General features: G+C 42.2%; 1 protein-coding gene across 1 annotated transcript in view; it reads right to left on the bottom strand.

Moving 5' to 3' along the window:
• Positions 1 to 18,809, bottom strand: part of wls (Wnt ligand secretion mediator) — a 113,747-nt gene that overhangs the window by 80,016 nt on the left and 14,922 nt on the right. The window contains exon 2 of the mRNA XM_061941270.2: positions 7,825 to 8,097. Coding sequence (XP_061797254.2) covers positions 7,825 to 8,097 — 273 coding nt within the window. The remainder of the gene's footprint in view (positions 1 to 7,824; positions 8,098 to 18,809) is intronic.

Here is an 18,809-nt window from a genome sequence, read left to right as displayed (position 1 = left end):
AGTTTCCAAAAACAATTTGAAATGTGGACTCGTCAGACCACAGAACACTTTTCCACTTTGTATCAGTCCATCTTAGATGAGCTCAGGCCCAGCGAAGCCGACGGCATTTCTGGGTGTTGTTGATAAACGGTTTTTGCCTTGCATAGGAGAGTTTTAACTTGCACTTACAGATGTAGCGACCAACTGTAGTTACTGATAGTGGGTCTCTGAAGTGTTCCTGAGCCCATGTGGTGATATCCTTTACACACTGATGTCGCTTGTTGATGCAGTACAGCATGAGGGATCAAAGGTCACGGGCTTAGCTGCTTACGTGCAGTGATTTCTCCAGATTCTCTGAACCCTTTGATGATATTACGGAGCGTAGATGGTGAAATTCCTAAATTCTTTGCAATAGCTGGTTGAGAAAGGTTTTTCTTAAACTGTTCAACAATTTGCTCACGCATTTGTTGACAAAGTGGTGACTCTCGCCCCATCCTTGTTTGTGAATGACTGAGCATTTCATGGAATCTACTTTTATACCCAATCATGGCACCCACCTGTTCCCAATTTGCCTGTTCACCTGTGGGATGTTCCAAATAAGTGTTTGATGAGCATTCCTCAACTTTATCAGTATTTATTGCCACCTTTCCCAACTTCTTTACACGTGTTAATGATTATTTGCAAAAAAAAAATGTTTATCAGTTTGAACATCAAATATGTTGTCTTTGTAGTATATTCAACTGAATATGGGTTGAAAATGATTTGCAAATCATTGTATTCCGTTTATATTTACATCTAACACAATTTCCCAACTCATATGGAAACGGGGTTTGTAAGACTGCCCACAAAACGGTGCATCCTGAAGTCAGAAAGCGGCTTGAAGATGATCTGTAAAACATCATCTATGCAACATTTTGACCAAATAACCACCATTACATGTTATGTAGACCACAAGGAAGTCTTTTCCATTTAGAAAAAAAAAATAATAGTATGACTCCTTTAATGCGCCCTACAATCCGGTGCGCCTTATATATGAAAGAAGATAAAAAAATAGACCATTCATCGGCAGTGCGCCTTATAATCCGGTGCACCCTATGGTCCGGAAAATACGGTATATTTGCAGTGCAAGGTGAAATGCACTTATGTCATCTTCTGGTAAAGACCACACAGATCCATCACTGTGTCTATTCACTACAATTACACTCAGCGGGAAATAATATTTATATATGGCATGCATGTGAAGAGAACATACACTATATTGCCAAAAGTATTTGGCCAACCATCCAAATGATGAGAATCAGGTGCCCTAATCACTTGGCCCGGTGTATGAAATCAAGCACTTAGGCATGGAGACTGTTTCTACAAACATTTGTGAAAGAATGGGCCGCTCTCAGTGATTTCCAGCATGGAACTGTCATATATGTGCAACAAAGCCAGTCGTGAAATTTCAAGTGGTAGGCCACGTAAACTGACAGAGAGGGGTCAGCGAATGCTGAAGCGCATAGTGCAAAGACTTTCTGCACAGTCAGCTGCTACAGAGCTCCAAACTTCATGTAACCTTCCAATTAGCCCACGTACAGTACGCAGAGAGCTTCATGGAGTGGGTTTCCATGGCCGAGCAGCTGCATCTAAGCCATACATCACCAAGTCCAATGCAAAGCGTGGGATGCAGTGGTGTAAAGCACGTCGCCACTGGACTCTAGAGCAGTGGAGACGCCTTCTCTGGAGCGATGAGTCACGCTTTTCCATCTGGCAATCTGATGGACCAGTCTGGGTTTGGAAGTTGCCAGGAGAACGCTACATTACGGACTGCATTGTGCAGAGTATGAAATTTGGTGGGGGAGGAATAATGGTGTGGGGTTGTTTTTCAGGAGTTGGGATTGGCCTCTTAGTTCCAGTGAAAGGAACTTTGAATGCTCCAGGATACCAAAACATTTTTGACAATTCCATGGGATGTCACTTTAAGTTCATATGTGAGTCAAGGCAGGTGGCCAAATACTTTTGGCAATATAGTGTACCTTCTACATGATATAGCATACAAAATACATTATATGAATTAATACAATGAATTAGCATGTTCTGTATTTTGTAACAATAGCAAATTTTTTTTGGGTTTTTATGTTGCACACGGACATATTTGAGTGATGGACTGAAGCCATTTGAGTGTTGCGCTACTGATGTGTGTGTCTAGTGTGTATTGTACAAATAAAAAGTCTCAGTGAGCAAGTGTAATGCTCATCGTCTAGTTCGTAGTCAAGAGACAGAACAAACTGAAACATACTTAAAGGGGAACATTATCACAATTTCAGAATTGTTAAAACCATTAAAAATTAGTTCCCAGTGGCTTATTATATTTTTCGAAGTATTTTTCAAAATTTTACCCATCACGCAATATCCCTAAAAAAGCTTCAAAGTGCCTGATTTTAACCACCCGTCCATTTTCCTGTGACGTCACATAGTGAAGCCAACACAAACAAACATGGCGGAAAGAACAGCAAGCTATAGCGATATTAGCTCGGATTCAGACTCGGATTTCAGCGGCTTAAGCGATTCAACAGATTATGCATGTATTGAAACGGATGGTTGTAGTGTGGAGGCAGGTAGCGAAAACGAAATTGAAGAAGAAACTGAAGCTATTGAGCCATATCGGTTTGAAGCGTATGCAAGCGAAACCAACGAAAACGACACGACAGCCAGCGACACGGGAGAAAGCGAGGACGAATTCGGCGATCGCCTTCTAACCAACGATTGGTATGTGTTTGTTTGGCATTAAAGGAAACTAACAACTATGAACTAGGTTTACAGCATATGAAATACATTTGGCAACAACATGCACTTTGAGAGTGCAGACAGACCAATTTTCATCAATTAATATATTCTGTAGACATACCCTCATCCGCGCTCTTTTCCTGAAAGCTGATCTGTCCAGTTTTGGAGTTGATGTCAGCAGGCCAGGGAAGCTATGGTCGATATTCTTCTCTTGATCATCTTGGGACGGTGTGAGCCAAGACATCCAGGGGGGTTTCGCTCGCTCGTCTGCGGGAACAAACTGCCGCCATTGCTTGCCGTGCTAGCGAGGTCCTTTGTCCCTGAATTGCTCACACACTCCGGCAGATTCAATGGGGGTCTAGCGGCAGATTTCTTTGACTTTATCGTTGGAAATGCATCTGCTTTGAGTGTCGCAGGATATCCACACATTCTTGCCATCTCTGTCGTAGCATAGCTTTCGTTGGTAAAGTGTGCGGAACAAACGTCCAATTTCTTGCCACTTTCGCATCTTTGGGCCACTGGTGCAACTTGAATCCGTCCCTGTTCGTGTTGTTACACCCTCCGACAACACACCGACGAAAGTGAGAAAATGGCGGATTGCTTCCCGATGTGACGTCACGAGAGCGAATAATAGAAAGGCGTTTAATTCGCCAAAATTCACCCATTTAGAGTTCGGAAATCGGTAAAAAAATATATGGTCTTTTTTCTGCAACATCAAGGTATATATTGACGCTTACCGTACATAGGTCTGGTGATAATGTTCCCCTTTAAGCAAGATGTCTTATTGACATGCAAACGCAATCGAGTGACGCCAGACAGCAACCAGAGACCTGTCAGACACGGTGGATGCTATATTGCTTCAAAGCACCTTTATGGGTTATTATATTACCTCAGTTTTTGACTTTTTGGAGTGGATTTACATTGGCCTATGTATTAATGGATCACTAAGAGGACGGTTAATAGAACGCGGTTGTGACTCGTCGTGAGTAAAGTGCGGTCTTTTCAAACTGACAGCATGCATGACTGAGGAACTTTCGAGGAGGAAATAGTTATACTTTTGTTTGGTGTTGCTTCCTTATTTGTCATTATTCAAAGCTGATTTTAATGTGTAGCAGCGGCAGCTTAACTGAATGAGACAACGTGTCATAATTACGTCGGTCAGCGGGAGGAAAAAATACAGAGAGCAGTGTCGTTAGTCCAGAACCTTTACGGTCCTCATGACCCAACCTAATTAAAGTTCAAGTTAAAGTACCAATGATTGTCACACACACACTAGGTGTGGTGAAATTTGTCCTCTGCATTTGACCCATCCCCTTTGATCACCCCCTGGGAGGTGAGGGGAGCAGTGGGCAGCAGCGGTGCCGCGCCCGGGAATCATTTTTGGTGATTTAACCCCCAATTCCAACCCTTGATGCTGAGTGCCAAGCAGGGAGGTAATGGGTCCCATTTTTATAGTCTTTGGTATGACTCGGCCGGGGTTTGAACTCACAACCTACTGATCTCAGGGCGGACACTCTAACCACTAGGCCACTGAGTAGTAGTAGTTAATTAGCAACCGGTACCAAAAAATACCAGTACTCTGTATACATCCCACATCATGCCATTCGAGGTACGCAACGGCTGCTGAATGTCTTGAGCTCTGCCGTTAATAAACACCCACAGGCGGGCGTCTTGACTTGACTTAACTCGAAAAAAAGACAACAGTTTTGCCTTACAGAATGATTATTTGTAGCCAACAACACAGAATTAACATCATCCCTGGCGAGTGTATTTTACAAACACACGCACACACACACGCAGAAATTACAGAGCTTGCCTTGACAACATTGCACTCCGTAGATCACGGCTATTCAGCTAAAAGGGGAACATTATCACAATTTCAGAAGGGTTAAAACCATTAAAAATCAGATCCCAGTGGCTTATTTTATTTTTCGAAGTTTTTTTCAAAATTTAAACCATCACGCAATATCCCTAAAAAAAGCTTCAAAGTGCCTGATTTTAACCATCGTTATATACACCCGTCCATTTTCCTGTGACGTCACATAGTGATGCCAATACAAACAAACATGGCGGATGGACAGCAAGGTATAGCGACATTAGCTCGGATTCAGACTCGAATTTCAGCGGCTTAAGCGAAATTGAAGAAGAAACTGAAGCTATTGAGCCATATCCGTTTGAACCGTATGCAAGCGAAACCGACGAAAACGACACGACAGCCAGCGACACGGGAGAAAGCGAGGACGAATTCGGCGATCGCCTTCTAACCAACGATTGGTATGTGTTTGTTTGGCATTAAAGGAAACTAACAACTATGAACTAGGTTTACAGCATATGAAATACATTTGGCAACAACATGAACTTTGAGAGTGCAGACAGCCCAATTTTCATCAATTAATATATTCTGTAGACATACCCTCATCTGCTCTCTTTTCCTGAAAGCTGATCTGTTCAGTTTTGGAGTTGATGTCAGCAGGCCAGGGAAGCTAGGGTCGATATTCTTCTCTTGATCATCTTCGGTGGCTTAAGGGACGGTAGAAGCGGTGTGAGCCAAGACATCCAGGGGGTTTAGCTTGTGCTACCGAGGTCCTTTGTCCCTGAATAGCTCACACACTACGGCAGAGTCAATGGGGGTCTGGCGGGAGATTTCTTTGACTTTATCGTTGGAAATGCATCTGCTTTGAGTGTCGCAGGATATCCACACATTCTTGCCATCTCTGTCGTAGCATAGCTTTCGTCGGTAAAGTGTGCGGAACAAACGACTGACCATTTTCGTCGGCTTTCCCCACACCCTCGTATTTTGAACAACATTCGTCCAATTTCTTGCCACTTTCGCATCTTTGGGCCACTAGTGCAACTTGAATCCGTCCCTGTTCGTGTTGTTACACCCTCCGACAACACACCGACGAGGCATGATGTCTCCAAGGTACGGAAAACAGTCGAAAAAACGGAAAATAACAGAGCTGATTTGACTCGGTGTTTGAGAAAATGGCGGATTGCTTCCCGATGTGACGTCACAACGTGACGTCATCGCTCCGAGAGCGAATAATAGAAAGGTGTTTAATTCGCCAGAATTCACCCATTTAGAGTTCGGAAATCGGTTAAAAAAATACATGGTCTTTTTTCTGCAACATCAAGGTATATATTGACGCTTACATAGGTCTGGTGATAATGTTCCCCTTTAACTGTTTTGAGGGCCACATTTCCAGAAAGCTAAGGACCGAAGGCAGAGGCCGGATTTCTCTATTTTTCTTATTTTGTATATTCCTCAGAACCAGCATCCCCTGCAGTGGACATCTGATGTTTGTCTAATACTGATTTTGTTGGTGTTACTAAATTTGGAAAACAGATAGCTCTGTTGTTTTTATAGACCTACTGCTAAAAAGCTAGTCAAAGATCCTCTATACGACAGGACTCTAGTGCTTTTAGGAATCTGCTGAAAAGATGAAGTCTCTTACAAGTTTTTTTTAACTGAGCTTGCCAGTTGGATAGCACTAGCGTAGATGGCACTTTTCATAAAATGCAAAGAAACTAAACCTCCAGTTTTGACCACCTTGTTCTTGGGTAAACATGCCTTCAGTTTAGTGTGACTCATGTGGTAAGCATGCCAGATCTGACCTGGGTAATAAGAATAGACACAGAGGCCTTTCATTGCTTCGAGGTGTAAAACGCTCTAAAACCATACCTGTGTTTTTACACCTGTCAATCGTGTCCCAAGCCCATCTACAAAGCCCTAAGGCAGGGGTGTCAAACTCAAATACAGAGTGGGCCAAAATTTAAAACTGAACAAAGCCGCGGGCCAAGGTTGAACAAATTAACCTTTTAACTTTATAGTGACATGCAAAATCGAGTTTCAAATAATAATAATAATAATAAAAAAATATCAATGGCATATCAAATACAATTTAAATAAAAATTGAATGCCTCTTTTCTATTTGCAGCCTTCTGAGGTAAATATCAACATTAACTTCTTCCACAGGCTGATAAATTTGAAAATAAAATAACAATGAATAAAACAACCATTCAGGACTTTAAACTGCTCAGTTTGCAACACACTGATCTAATCTGATGTGCCCAAGCCAGATACCTGCCATCTTTTCTTGGATGCTAGTTCATTAATGTCGGGGCTCAGGCTTTGAGCTGAGGCAACCTTCATTATCGAACGAAGCTGTTCATCAGTCATTAAATCTCAGTCTTGGGGGCGTGCCTTAAATGCACTGCCTTCAACGTACCCTACGAGCTATCGTCACGTCCGCTTTTCATCCATTCTAACATCGTTCAGACCCAGTCACAAGATATGTGCGGCTTCTGTACGCACACACGAGTGAATGCAACGCATACTTCATCAACAGCGATACAGGTTACACTGAGGGTGCCAGTAACCTGTATCACTGTTGATGAATTATGCGTTGCATTCAATTGTGTGTGCGTGCAGAAGCCGCACATGTTATGTGACTGGGCCAGCACTCGTTGGACTGGCTGAAAAGCAGACGTGACGATTTTCGGGAGGGGCGCTGAAGTTTGGAAGACTCCCGGGAGGGTTGGCAAGTATTAGAATTAGCGGTGAATTCGGTGTTACCGCGGCACCGCCGCAATATATAATCGGCGGGCCAGCTTTGGTGTTAATTTGATATCGCCTTAAGGGCCAAGTGAAATTACACGGCGGGCCAGAGTTTGACACCCATGCCCTAAGGTCTATGTCACTAGATAACAAGCCGCAGATCATCCATCACAGTTTGCTCAGTTTGAACGTAAAGGGAATCAGGTCTCCTGACAAACACATTCCGGTGGGTTCCTCCAGCACTCACCGTGATGGACCGAGCACAGAAATGAGGTTATATAAGACATGTGTTTATTTCCAGGACATGTATGGCTTTACTTTTCAATTCATCCTGTGAAGGATGGGAAGTGACAAAGGATGTGATTTTTTTCAAGGACCAGCTCAGCCTCATTGAGCCACTGCAAATATTGGCTGTGAGATTGTGAAGCCAAAAAAAAACAGAATTGAGGCTAATATTGTCATTCCAGAAGAAAACAGACTGTGGATGTCATGGTATTGAAAGGAGTGGTGTCTCTCACCTATCTGGTTGTACATCTTGAAGGCGATGTCAAACTGCAAGATGACCAGCATGAACTGAAACCAGGGACTCATCTCCTTGTTAGGTAGAGGAATGTGGACAGCGAACACAATGTTGTTGGCCTCGATCCTCTTGGCCATGGCTTCATCAAAGGTCCGAATCTTGTCGCATTGGTTGGGACCCCATGGCATGAACCACTTGCTTTCCTGGCGGTGTTTGACTGTGTCCACACATTTGGTGGCCAGGTAGTGGACTGCTGTGGTGGGACTGGGAGCTGGTGAGACAAAAAAAAATTGTTATTTGCGATTAAGCTAAGAGAATGGTGATTATCATGGTAACTATGTTGAACAGTCAGGTTTTACTCAAGTCCAAACACCGGTGTTTGCCATATATTCATTTACTTGTGGCGATTTTGCGATACAGTAAGTCAGTGGTTCTCAAATGGGGGTACGCGTACCCCTGGGGGTACTTGAAGGTATGCCAAGGGGTACGTGAGATTTTTTTTAATATTCTAAAAATAGCAACAATTAAAAAATCCTTTATAAATATAAATAAAAACCTTTTTTTTTTCAAATAGTTCAAAAATGACCACTACAAATGAGCAATACGTTGCACTGTTATACAATTTAATAAATCAGAAACTGATGACATAGTGCTGTATTTTACTTCTTTATCTCTTTTTTTCAAACCAAAAATGCTTTGCTCTGATTAGGGGGTACTTGAATCAAAAAAAAATCACAGGGGGTTGAAAAAAGGTTGAGAACCACTGCAGTAAGTGACACTTAATCTTCCAGGTGATATAGGTGATTTCATCTCCTGCAATGATGTTCTACTAAACAACTACATTTTTTTTTTTTTAATTAAAGGGGAACATTATCACCAGACCTATGTAAGCGTCAATATATACCTTGATGTTGCAGAAAAAAAGACCATATATTTTTTTAACCGATTTCCGAACTCTAAATGGGTGAATTTTGGCGAATTAAACGCCTTTCTATTATTCGCTCTCGGAGCGATGACGTCACAACGTCGGGAAGCAATCCGCCATTTTCTCACTTTCGTCGGTGTGTTGTCGGAGGGTGCAACAACACGAACAGGGACGGATTCAAGTTGCACCAGTGGCCCAAAGATGCGAAAGTGGCAAGAAATTGGACGAAATTTGTTCAAAATACGAGACTGTGGGGAAAGCCGACGAAATGGTCAGTCGTTTGTTCCGCACACTTTACCGACGAAAGCTATGCTACGACAGAGATGCCAAGAATGTGTGGATATTAGAGATGCGCGGATAGGCAATTATTTCATCCGCAACCGCATCACAAAAGTCGTCAACCATCCGCATCCACCCGAACTAACATTTAATCAAAACCGCACCCGCCCGCACCCGCCCGTTGTTATATTTCTAATATAGACGATGCAAGGCATTAGTGAGGTTATAAAGCTTTTGCTGTTAAAGAAAGGAGACTGATCCAATACAGCAGAGACATTCAATGCGTGCCACGCTGTCACGGCCCAGACGCACACTAGTGCGCAATCATCTGGGAGCCGCGCTGAGCGCACCTCCAAGCGCGCTCGCGCCACTCAAACTGCTGCAGGCAGCTGCGTTCTATCTTGTTTTAACATCCTGTGGCACTCTTCTGGGATCACAGCGGACGAAACTGCTCATGCTCAGGGTGTTTGTGGAGATTCGGGGTTTTGCACAAATGTGATGCACCATGTTAGATGTCCCGGTTTTGTGACTGTCGTAGACATAAACAGCGTCGCAGCTCTTGCAAATCACGTAGCCAGCATTACTATCATCCTGATTTACAACCTCATAAAAACGAGTCCACGCTGAACTTTTCTGGCCTTTTTTTCCCCTGGTCTTTAGTATTCCCTTTTTTAGTTTGTCGCGTACCACGTTTGCTGCCGGCGTTGCCATCTCTTTTTTTTTCTTCTTCTGTTGTGGTGTGCTGCAGGTGCCTGCTCGTTTTTCGTATGTGGGTAACAACATTTAACTACCGTATTTTCCGCACTATAAGGCGCACCTAAAAACCACAAATGTTCTCAAAAGCTGACAGTGCGCCTTATAACCCGGTGCGCTTTATTACGATTCATTTTCATAAAGTTTCGATCTCGCAACTTCGGTAAACAGCCGCCATCTTTTTTCCCGGTAGAACAGGAAGCGCTTCTTCTTCTACGCAAGCAACCGCCAAGGAAAGCATCCGCCCCCATAGAACAGGAAGCGCTTCTTCTTCTACCCGCCCCCGGAAGAAGAAAAAACGCGCGGATATCACCGTACGTTTCATTTCCTGTTTACATCTGTAAAGACCACAAAATGGCTCCTACTAAGCGATCCGGTTCATAAAAAGACGCAATCTCTCCATCCGCACACGGATTACTACCGTATTTCACAGCAACTGAACCGCACTGTGGAACGGGAGCACGTACGGTGAATATTCGCACCACAGGGAATGAGAAGTCATCCTTCACTGTGGTTCTAGCTTGCCATGCTAACTTCCACCTATGGTGATATTCAAAAGGAAGACCTTGCCAAAAGAGACCTTTCCAGCCGGCGTCATCATAAAAGCTAACTCGAAGGGATGGATGGATGAAGAAAAGATGAGCGAGTGGTTAAGGGAAGTTTACGCGAAGAGGCCGGGTGGCTTTTTTCACACAGCTCCGAAGGCGAACACACCTTCACTAAGACGGGCAGACAGCCTCGGACGACATACACCAACATTTGCCAGTGGATCGTAAATGCTTGGGCAGATATTTCGGTCACAACTGTGGTCCGAGCTTTCCGGAAGGCAGGATTCACAGAACAACAGCGACACTGACTCCCGATGACTTCTACGAGACGGAACCGGCCATTTTGGATACCACGCTTGCGCAACTTTTCAATTCGGACACCGAAGACGAAGAATTCGAAGGATTTACGAATGAAGAATAACTTCAGAAGGTGAGCGCTATGTTTATTTTGTGTGTTGTGACATTAACGTTCGAGCAACATTATGTTACTATTGCTCTACACCATTTTGAATTTTACTATGTTTGTGATTGCACATTTGCGTACATTTTGGGACAGAGTTGTTAGAACGCTGGTTTTCAATATATTATTAAAGTTTGACTGAACTATCTGACTGTTTTTTTGACATTCACTTTAGCGCAGCGTTTTTTTGACATTCACTTTAGCGCAGCGTAGGCGCGGCTTATAGTCCGGGGCGGCTTATTGGTGGACAAAATTATGAAATATGTAATTCATAGAAGGTGCGGCTAATAATCCGGTGCGCCTTATAGTGCGGAAAATACGGTATGTATATATATTTCCGAATTGGTTTAACTGCCACCCGCCTGAATCTATTTAAAATCTAATTTTTTTTTATTTCAACCGCCCGACCCGACCCGCGAATAAAATCTAATTTTTTTTTATTTCAACCGCCCGACCCGCGGACTCCGCGGTTGTGTCCGCAAACCGCGCATCTCTAGTGGATATCCTGCGACACTCAAAGCAGATGCTGACATCAACTCCAAAACTGGACAGATCAGCTTTCAGGAAAAGAGAGCGGATGAGGGTATGTCTACAGAATATATTAATTGATGAAAACTTTATTCATTACTCGCGGTTTTACGTAAATTATTATACATAAACTGTGTTTACCAATAATTTAGCTTAAAAACATTTATTTTTTTCAATCATTCAAGTACATTCGGGTAGTCTTGTGTAATGCAGTATTTTGTGTCTATTTAGGTATGGTTAACCTGAGTGCTGAAATCGTGGAAAAACATATGTTCTTAGCGCGCCTGAAATCGGCTGTCTGCACTCTCAAAGTGCATGTTGTTGCCAAATGTATTTCATATGCTGTAAACCTAGTTCATAGTTGTTAGTTTCCTTTAATGCCAAACAAACACATACCAATCGTTGGTTAGAAGGCGATCGCCGAATTCGTCCTCGCTTTCTCCCGTGTCGCTGGCTGTCGTGTCGTTTTCGTCGGTTTCGCTTGCATACGGTTCAAACCGATATGGCTCAATAGCTTCAGTTTCTTCTTCAATTTCGTTTTCGCTACCTGCCTCCACACTACAACCATCCGTTTCAATACATGCGTAATCTGTTGAATCGCTTAAGCCGCTGAAATCCGAGTCTGAATCCGAGCTAATGTCGCTATACCTTGCTGTTCGTTTGTATTGGCATCACTGTGTGACGTAACAGGAAAATGGACGGGTGTATATAACGATGGTTAAAATCAGGCACTTTGAAGCTGTTTTTAGGGATATTGCGTGATGGGTAAAATTTTGAAAAAAACTTTGAAAAATAAAATAAGCCACTGGGAACTGATTTTTAAAGGTTTTAACCCTTCTGAAATTGTGATAATGTTCCCCTTTAAGAGTTTGAAGTTTCAGCAACAAGCTTCCATAGTTAGTCATCATGCACACACAGTGTCGAGTGTGCTGCATGAATCAGATTGAGGAGTACAAAGTTAGCGGTTTGTACTTTTTCTACTCTACCGAGTTTGGTGAATACATGCCTGTAAATAGAAACACACTTGCTGTTTAATGTCAATTTTGTTCCTGGGCAAAATAAGGCCCGGAGGCCGCATGCGGCCCGTTAAACTTTCTTTTCAATATGGCCCGCCGGACATTACCAAATATTTTTTTTTAGATCTTTAAGATGGAAACTGCTTTCAAATGACCGTAAGTCTTGAACTATACAAAGTTTTTAAACGGTTAGAATCTGCGCTTTTGCATGAAATACTAGTTACTATGGTAATACAAGTCACAGCAGCTCAGACGAGGCACCAAGCAGTGTGGGTAGGGAGCGTTTCCAGAGCGGCCAGCCTGAAATGCGGGTGTCAGGGACAGACGCGGAAGGAGATTTTTACAACAAAGTTCTAAAGCTTAGATATATATCTGATGCATCGGATTTTAAAATATGTCGATCGAATGGGGGTGTGACATTCATATGTTGTCAATATTCAGTGTTTTATCGTTCATAGTTAATATTGTAAATCCCACTTTCTTTATTTACATGTACATTCTGGGTGTCTCATTAGTAAAACAAAAATAAAATTCCATTCCGTTTTCTAAGGTATGTCATAACGTTTTTAGCATTCAATCAGACATTATTGTGATTATTAGTGTTCCTAAAAATAGACCCCCAGATCGGCCCCAGACACATTTTTTTCTCTAAATTTTGGCCCCCGGGTCAAAATAATTGCCCAGGCCTGCATTAAAACCTTATTTGATAAACATTTGTACAAGTTTGCTATGCTAATTTCTGTTAGCCTGGTCCATTGTACGTTAGCATTAAGCTAGCAGCATTAGAACCAACCTTCATCCTGTATAATTGTAGTGCTTGTTGACTTAAAATGATTCCTACATGTATGTGAACTTCATATGTATATTAGTGTACTTTCTTTTATCTACCTTATTTTAGTGTAGAGACTACCAAACAAACTCCAGCTGTTCTCATCTCCTATTTAAAAATGTACAAATTTGGTAAACTAAATTCCAACATTTGGGGAGGACAGAATATGTAAATAAATAAACCGGAGATGTATGAAATACACCCTGTGTTACGTTGTAGTAATAAAATAACCAAAGCTGACAAAGCGTAACCTATTGTTACTATAACAATCTACAAGGTTAATACAGTTTGCTTCTCTTTCTTCCCCTCCATTTATCTGCTTTCTTTTGTAATTCAAGTTATCATTACATATGTACATTTGAAACAATTGTATTGTTTATAATAGAGGTAATTATTGTTATTATTCATTATCAATAGTGCTATTGCTATTGGTATTTGTATTGCTCCATTTGTAGTATAATAATGTTCATTGTCATTTCTGTGTTAGTACTATTTACTTCACTAACTGCTTCTCTGCTATCACTTTTACTATCATATTTGTACATTTCGTATTTGCTGATGCTGTTCTGTTGTTGTGGTTGTTATTGTCTTATACCCCTTTTGTCCCCACAATTTCCCCCTCTGTCTCCCTTTTTTTCCCTCTTTCTATCCCCTCCTGTGCCAAATAATAATATACTGTAAATCCATTTAATAAAGTCAAATACAAATAAGGCAACAAGACAAGTATCCCACGGTTCTCTTTTGTAAAGTAAATCCGTAGAGCCGATATGGGCATCTACATCAACAATATGATTTGTCTGAGTAGCTGGACAGGACAAAAACAATAAAAAAATATAAAAAAATAAACAGCAAGAATTAAAAAAAAATGGCCAAATGATAAGAAAAAGATGTTAATACTAAATAATAATAACCCAGATTTGTTTTTAAAAATAGCATTTTTTAAGCCTTTTTAACATCGGGGGTTTTCAACTGCTCTCAGCCTGGGAATTACAATGACAGACATTTACCCTGGTCATGATTAAGTCACACCACACTTTTATACAAGTCATACCAAGTAAATACAAAAAACAAACACGGTCCTGACCAAGTTTTGTTTGCCCCCCTGCAGTACATTGTCCCTACTTTAGACCTTAGAGATCAGAATATAAAATTTTACGTTTGTTGGTGATGGACTTGAGTGACGTGGATTACCGGGGGATAACAAATTTGTATTTTTGTGCATTTGTAATGGTTTTAACCCTTCTGAAATTGTGATAATGTTCCCCTTTAAAATATTTTCTTGGATTTTCAAATTCTATTTGAGTTTTGTCTCTCTTAGAATTAAAAATGTCGAGCAAAACGAGACCAGCTTGCTAGTAAATAAATACAATTTAAAAAATAGAGGCAGCTCACTGGTAAGTGCTGCTATTGGAGCTATTTTTAGAACAGGCCAGCGGGCGACTCATCTGGTGTCTACCTGGTGCCCGCGGGCACCGCGTTGGTGACCCCTGTCCTAGTACATGCAGGTGCTTTGGAATGACAGTCGTAGTTCTAGTCAGGCAGATCTGTGAGAACGAGGAACACTATCACCCTTTAGTAGTGATGTATCCAAGACGTCTCCCTGAGCTGTAATCACTGTCAAAGGTGATTCAGGAAAGTAGCGCCTCGTAGAGGTGCTGCACATCAAAGCCCAGACTTTGCAGATTCAGCTCATGGGAAAGATTAGTGACACGTTCCAGAAGACGGTAATCACTGCTTCTAAGACTACTCAAAGAAAGCGTGTCTGGAACTGAAAGCAAGCATGTTGAGGCCAGAAAAACAGGGATCGGTCCAATCAACAAACGTTCAGCATGTATGCAGTAAACGTGTCGTCATTCATACTAAACCAGCATGATGTTTTAGCATGTGAAAGAGGATTGTTTGCTTCCATTCTTACTGCTGACCAGAGGTGGGTAGAGTAGCCAGAAATTGTACTCAAGTAAGAGTACTGTTACTTTAGAGATTTATTACTCAAGTAAAAGTAAGGAGTAGTCACCCAAATATTTACTTGAGTAAAAGTAAAAAGTATGTTGTAAAAAAACTACTCAAGTACTGAGTAACTGATGAGTAACATACACACACATATCATATATATATATATATATATATATATATATATATATATATATATATATATATATATGTATGTATGTATGTATGTATATATATATATATGTATATATGTGTGTGTGTGTGTATATATATATATATATATATATACATACATTGATATATACAGTATATAATTTATATTTTTTTTTTTTGCCGTTTTTGTTTACATGTTAATAGTGTTTTAATGAATATACATGCATGTTTAACACATATAGATTCCTTTCTTTCATGAAGACAAGAATATAAGTTGGTGTATTACCTGATTCTGATGACTTGCATTGATTGGAATCAGACAGTCGTGATGACAAACGTCCACGTTTTCAAATGGAGGAGAAAAAAAGTTCCTCCTTTCTGTCTAATACCACATGAAAGTGGTTGGTTTTTGGCATCTTATATGTCCAGCTTCCATATTCGTTTTTATACACTTTACAAGAAATACATTGGCGGCAAACTCCGTAGCTTGCTAGCTTGTTTGCGCAGGCTTTCGGAGACTCTTATTTAGAAAGCGCAGGCGCGATGGAGCAGCACTTTTATTGTGAAGACAGGAACTGTGCAGTCAGTCTTTAGGCTTTTGACGAGGTGTACGGTTGAAATAAAAAATTGTCTTTTTTCCTTCACACTTTTGATTGATTGATTGGAACTTGTATTAGTAGATTGCACAGTACAGTACATATTCCGTACAATTGACCACTAAATGGTAACACCCCAATAAGTTTTTCAACTTGTTTAAGTCAGGTCATGTGACCCCTGGCTCTGTTTGATTGGTCCAACGTCACCAGTGACTGCATCTGATTGGTGGAACGGAGTGAACGTCACCAGTGACTGTATTTGTTGAAACGCAGGCACTATGAAGGTCTGTCTGACAGACCAAAACAAACAAAGCGTGCATTAACAGATCGATAAAAATTAGTAGCGAGTAGCGAGCTGAATGTAGATAAAAGTAGCGGAGTAAAAGTAGCGTTTCTTCTCTATAAATATACTCAAGTAAAAGTAAAAGTATGTTGCATTAAAACTACTCTTAGAAGTACAATTTATCCCAAAAGTTACTCAAGTAGATGTAACGGAGTAAATGTAGCGCGTTACTACCCACCTCTGCTGCTGACACAAAAACGCACACAGCCTAGTCGACGGTATTGCAATTATTGATTGATTGAATCTTTTATTAGTAGATTGCACAGTACAGTACATATTCCGTACAATTGACCACTAAATGGAAACACCCCAATAAGTTTCTCAACTTGTTTAAAGGGGAACATTATCACAATTTCAGAATGGTTAAAACCATTAAAAATCAGTTATTTTTTTTTTAAATCTTATTATTTATTTGTGTGTGGCGTCGCGCGGGTCTCACTTCCTGTTGGGTGGGGTCCGTGCCCGTGTGGCCTGACCTTGCGCTGTGGGGTCTCTGTTGGTGACTTGATGTGGTGGCGGCGCAGCCCCCGTGTCTGGTCTGGATGCTGTGTCTCGGTTGTTTGGGCGGTGGTGTGTTTGTGCGGGTTTGGGTTGGGGTGGGGGCCCTTTTGGTTGGGGGGGTTGTTGGTGTCTCTTGTTTGCGTGTTGGCGTTCGGGCTGACTGGCGGGCTGGCGCCGGCTGGTCTCCGTGGTCCTGGTGGCGTGTGGTTGCTGGTCGCAGTTTTTTTTTTTGATCGCTTTGATTTGATGGGCTGGTGCTGGCTGTCTGGGGTTATTGCGGCTGCTGTTTCTACTGCCGTTTGTTTGTGGTGTGGGCGCCCGTGGCTGCTGGGTCTGGTGCAGGGGTGTGGCTGATGTTGTGACTGGTGGCAGCGCGCGCGCGTGATGGCTGTCGGGGCTGACGAACTGTGTATATGTATGTATATGTGTGTGTATGTATGTATGTTTATATATGTGTATGTGTACATATGTGTATGTATATGTATATATGTGTATGTGTGGGTATGTATACATGTATGTGTGTATGTGTATGTATATATGTATGTATGTATATTTCTGGGGGTACGCTCTGGGCCTGCCTGTCAGACGGGGGTCGACGCCTCGGGCTACTGCATCCGAACTGCGTGTCTGGAGCTCCTGGGTCCCGCTGTCCATCCCTTCCGGGTGCCCGTCTTGGTTGGGGCCTGTTGGGCCTAGTCCCTGCGTCTATTGTGGTAGCTTGGTGCTGCAAGGTATTCCGAGGTGCTGCGAGTCGGCCAGTTGCTGGGGTAGTGACCTTGTTTGTCAGCATGTCTGTGATCTTTTTTTAATTCTTTTTTTTAATTAATTAATTTATTTATTTATCTTTTTTTTTTTTTTTAAATATATTTTATTAATATTATTTTTTAATTTTTCCCCTCCCTCAGGTTGGGGGCTCGGCGGGGCGGTTGCTGGTTGTTCCATCTCCATCGTTGGGGTCCCTGCGGGTGGGGTGGGTGGTTCCCGTGGCCCTGTGCCTGGGTGGTCCTGCGGCGGCCGGTTTGGGTGGGGTGGCCGGGGGCTGGCCTCGCCGCGCTCTCCGGGGGTGGGGGGTGGGCTCGTGGGGGCCCGGTTGCCGGTGGGGCGGGGGCGGTCTTCCCGTCCGGTTGCGGGGAGTCTCTGGGTCCCTCGGGCGGGGCGTCTCGCCTTTCTGCCCATGTGGGGTGTGGTCTCTCGCTGGCTTGGGGTCTGGCTGTCCCCTGCTTTTCTCGTGCCCTGTCCTCTGCCGGGTGCGTCTGTCTGCGGCCTGCTGCTGGCCCTTGTGGGCGGTACGGTGGGTCGGGCTCTGGGGTTCCTGTCGCTGGCCGGCTTGGCTGCGTGGGGGCGGTGGTCCCTGGTTCCCTGGGCACCACGCCTCCTGTTTGTGGGTTGGGCTCTCGGGGGTGATGGGGCCGTGCTCTGGCTCCCACGCACTCTGGGAGTCGAATGTATTGTACATGCAAATTCACATATGCTCACATACGTACATAGGTACCTACGCTCCCACATACATACACAAATACAGTACATATTTACCTACCTAATGTTCGTACATCCACACGCACATTCAACATACAAACATACACATACACATACTGTACATATACATTCACTGTACAAACACATATACACATTCTGTACATATACATTCATTGTACAAACACATATACACATTCTGTACATATACAAGTACATATGCATACTTACACTCATGCACATAATCACGTTTCATCAAACATATATTAACGTTGTTGCCCTAGGGTAAACTGGGTGTAACACATGGCACACTGACAAAGCTTAACCTATTGTGACTATAACAATCTACAAGGTTAATGTAGGTTGCTTCTCTTTCTCCCCCTCCATTTTTCTGCATTCTTTCGTATCTCAAGTTATCATTACGTATATGTATTGTTGCATTTAAACAACTGTATTGTTGATAATAAAGGTAAATTATTGGTATTGTTCATTATCAATAGCGCTATTTCTATTGGTATTTGTATTGATCCATTTGTAGTGTAATAATGCTCATTGTTATTTCTGTATTATTTTTTATTTTTCGCTAACTGCTTATTTGCTATTACTTTTACCATCATATTTGTACATGT

The sequence above is a fragment of the Nerophis lumbriciformis genome, linkage group LG03 (genome assembly GCF_033978685.3).
Source record: "Nerophis lumbriciformis linkage group LG03, RoL_Nlum_v2.1, whole genome shotgun sequence".
In the NCBI taxonomy this organism is placed as follows: domain Eukaryota; kingdom Metazoa; phylum Chordata; class Actinopteri; order Syngnathiformes; family Syngnathidae; genus Nerophis; species Nerophis lumbriciformis.
Note: the sequence above shows the minus strand (reverse complement) of the source record. Positions and strands in the feature narration are given on the sequence as shown.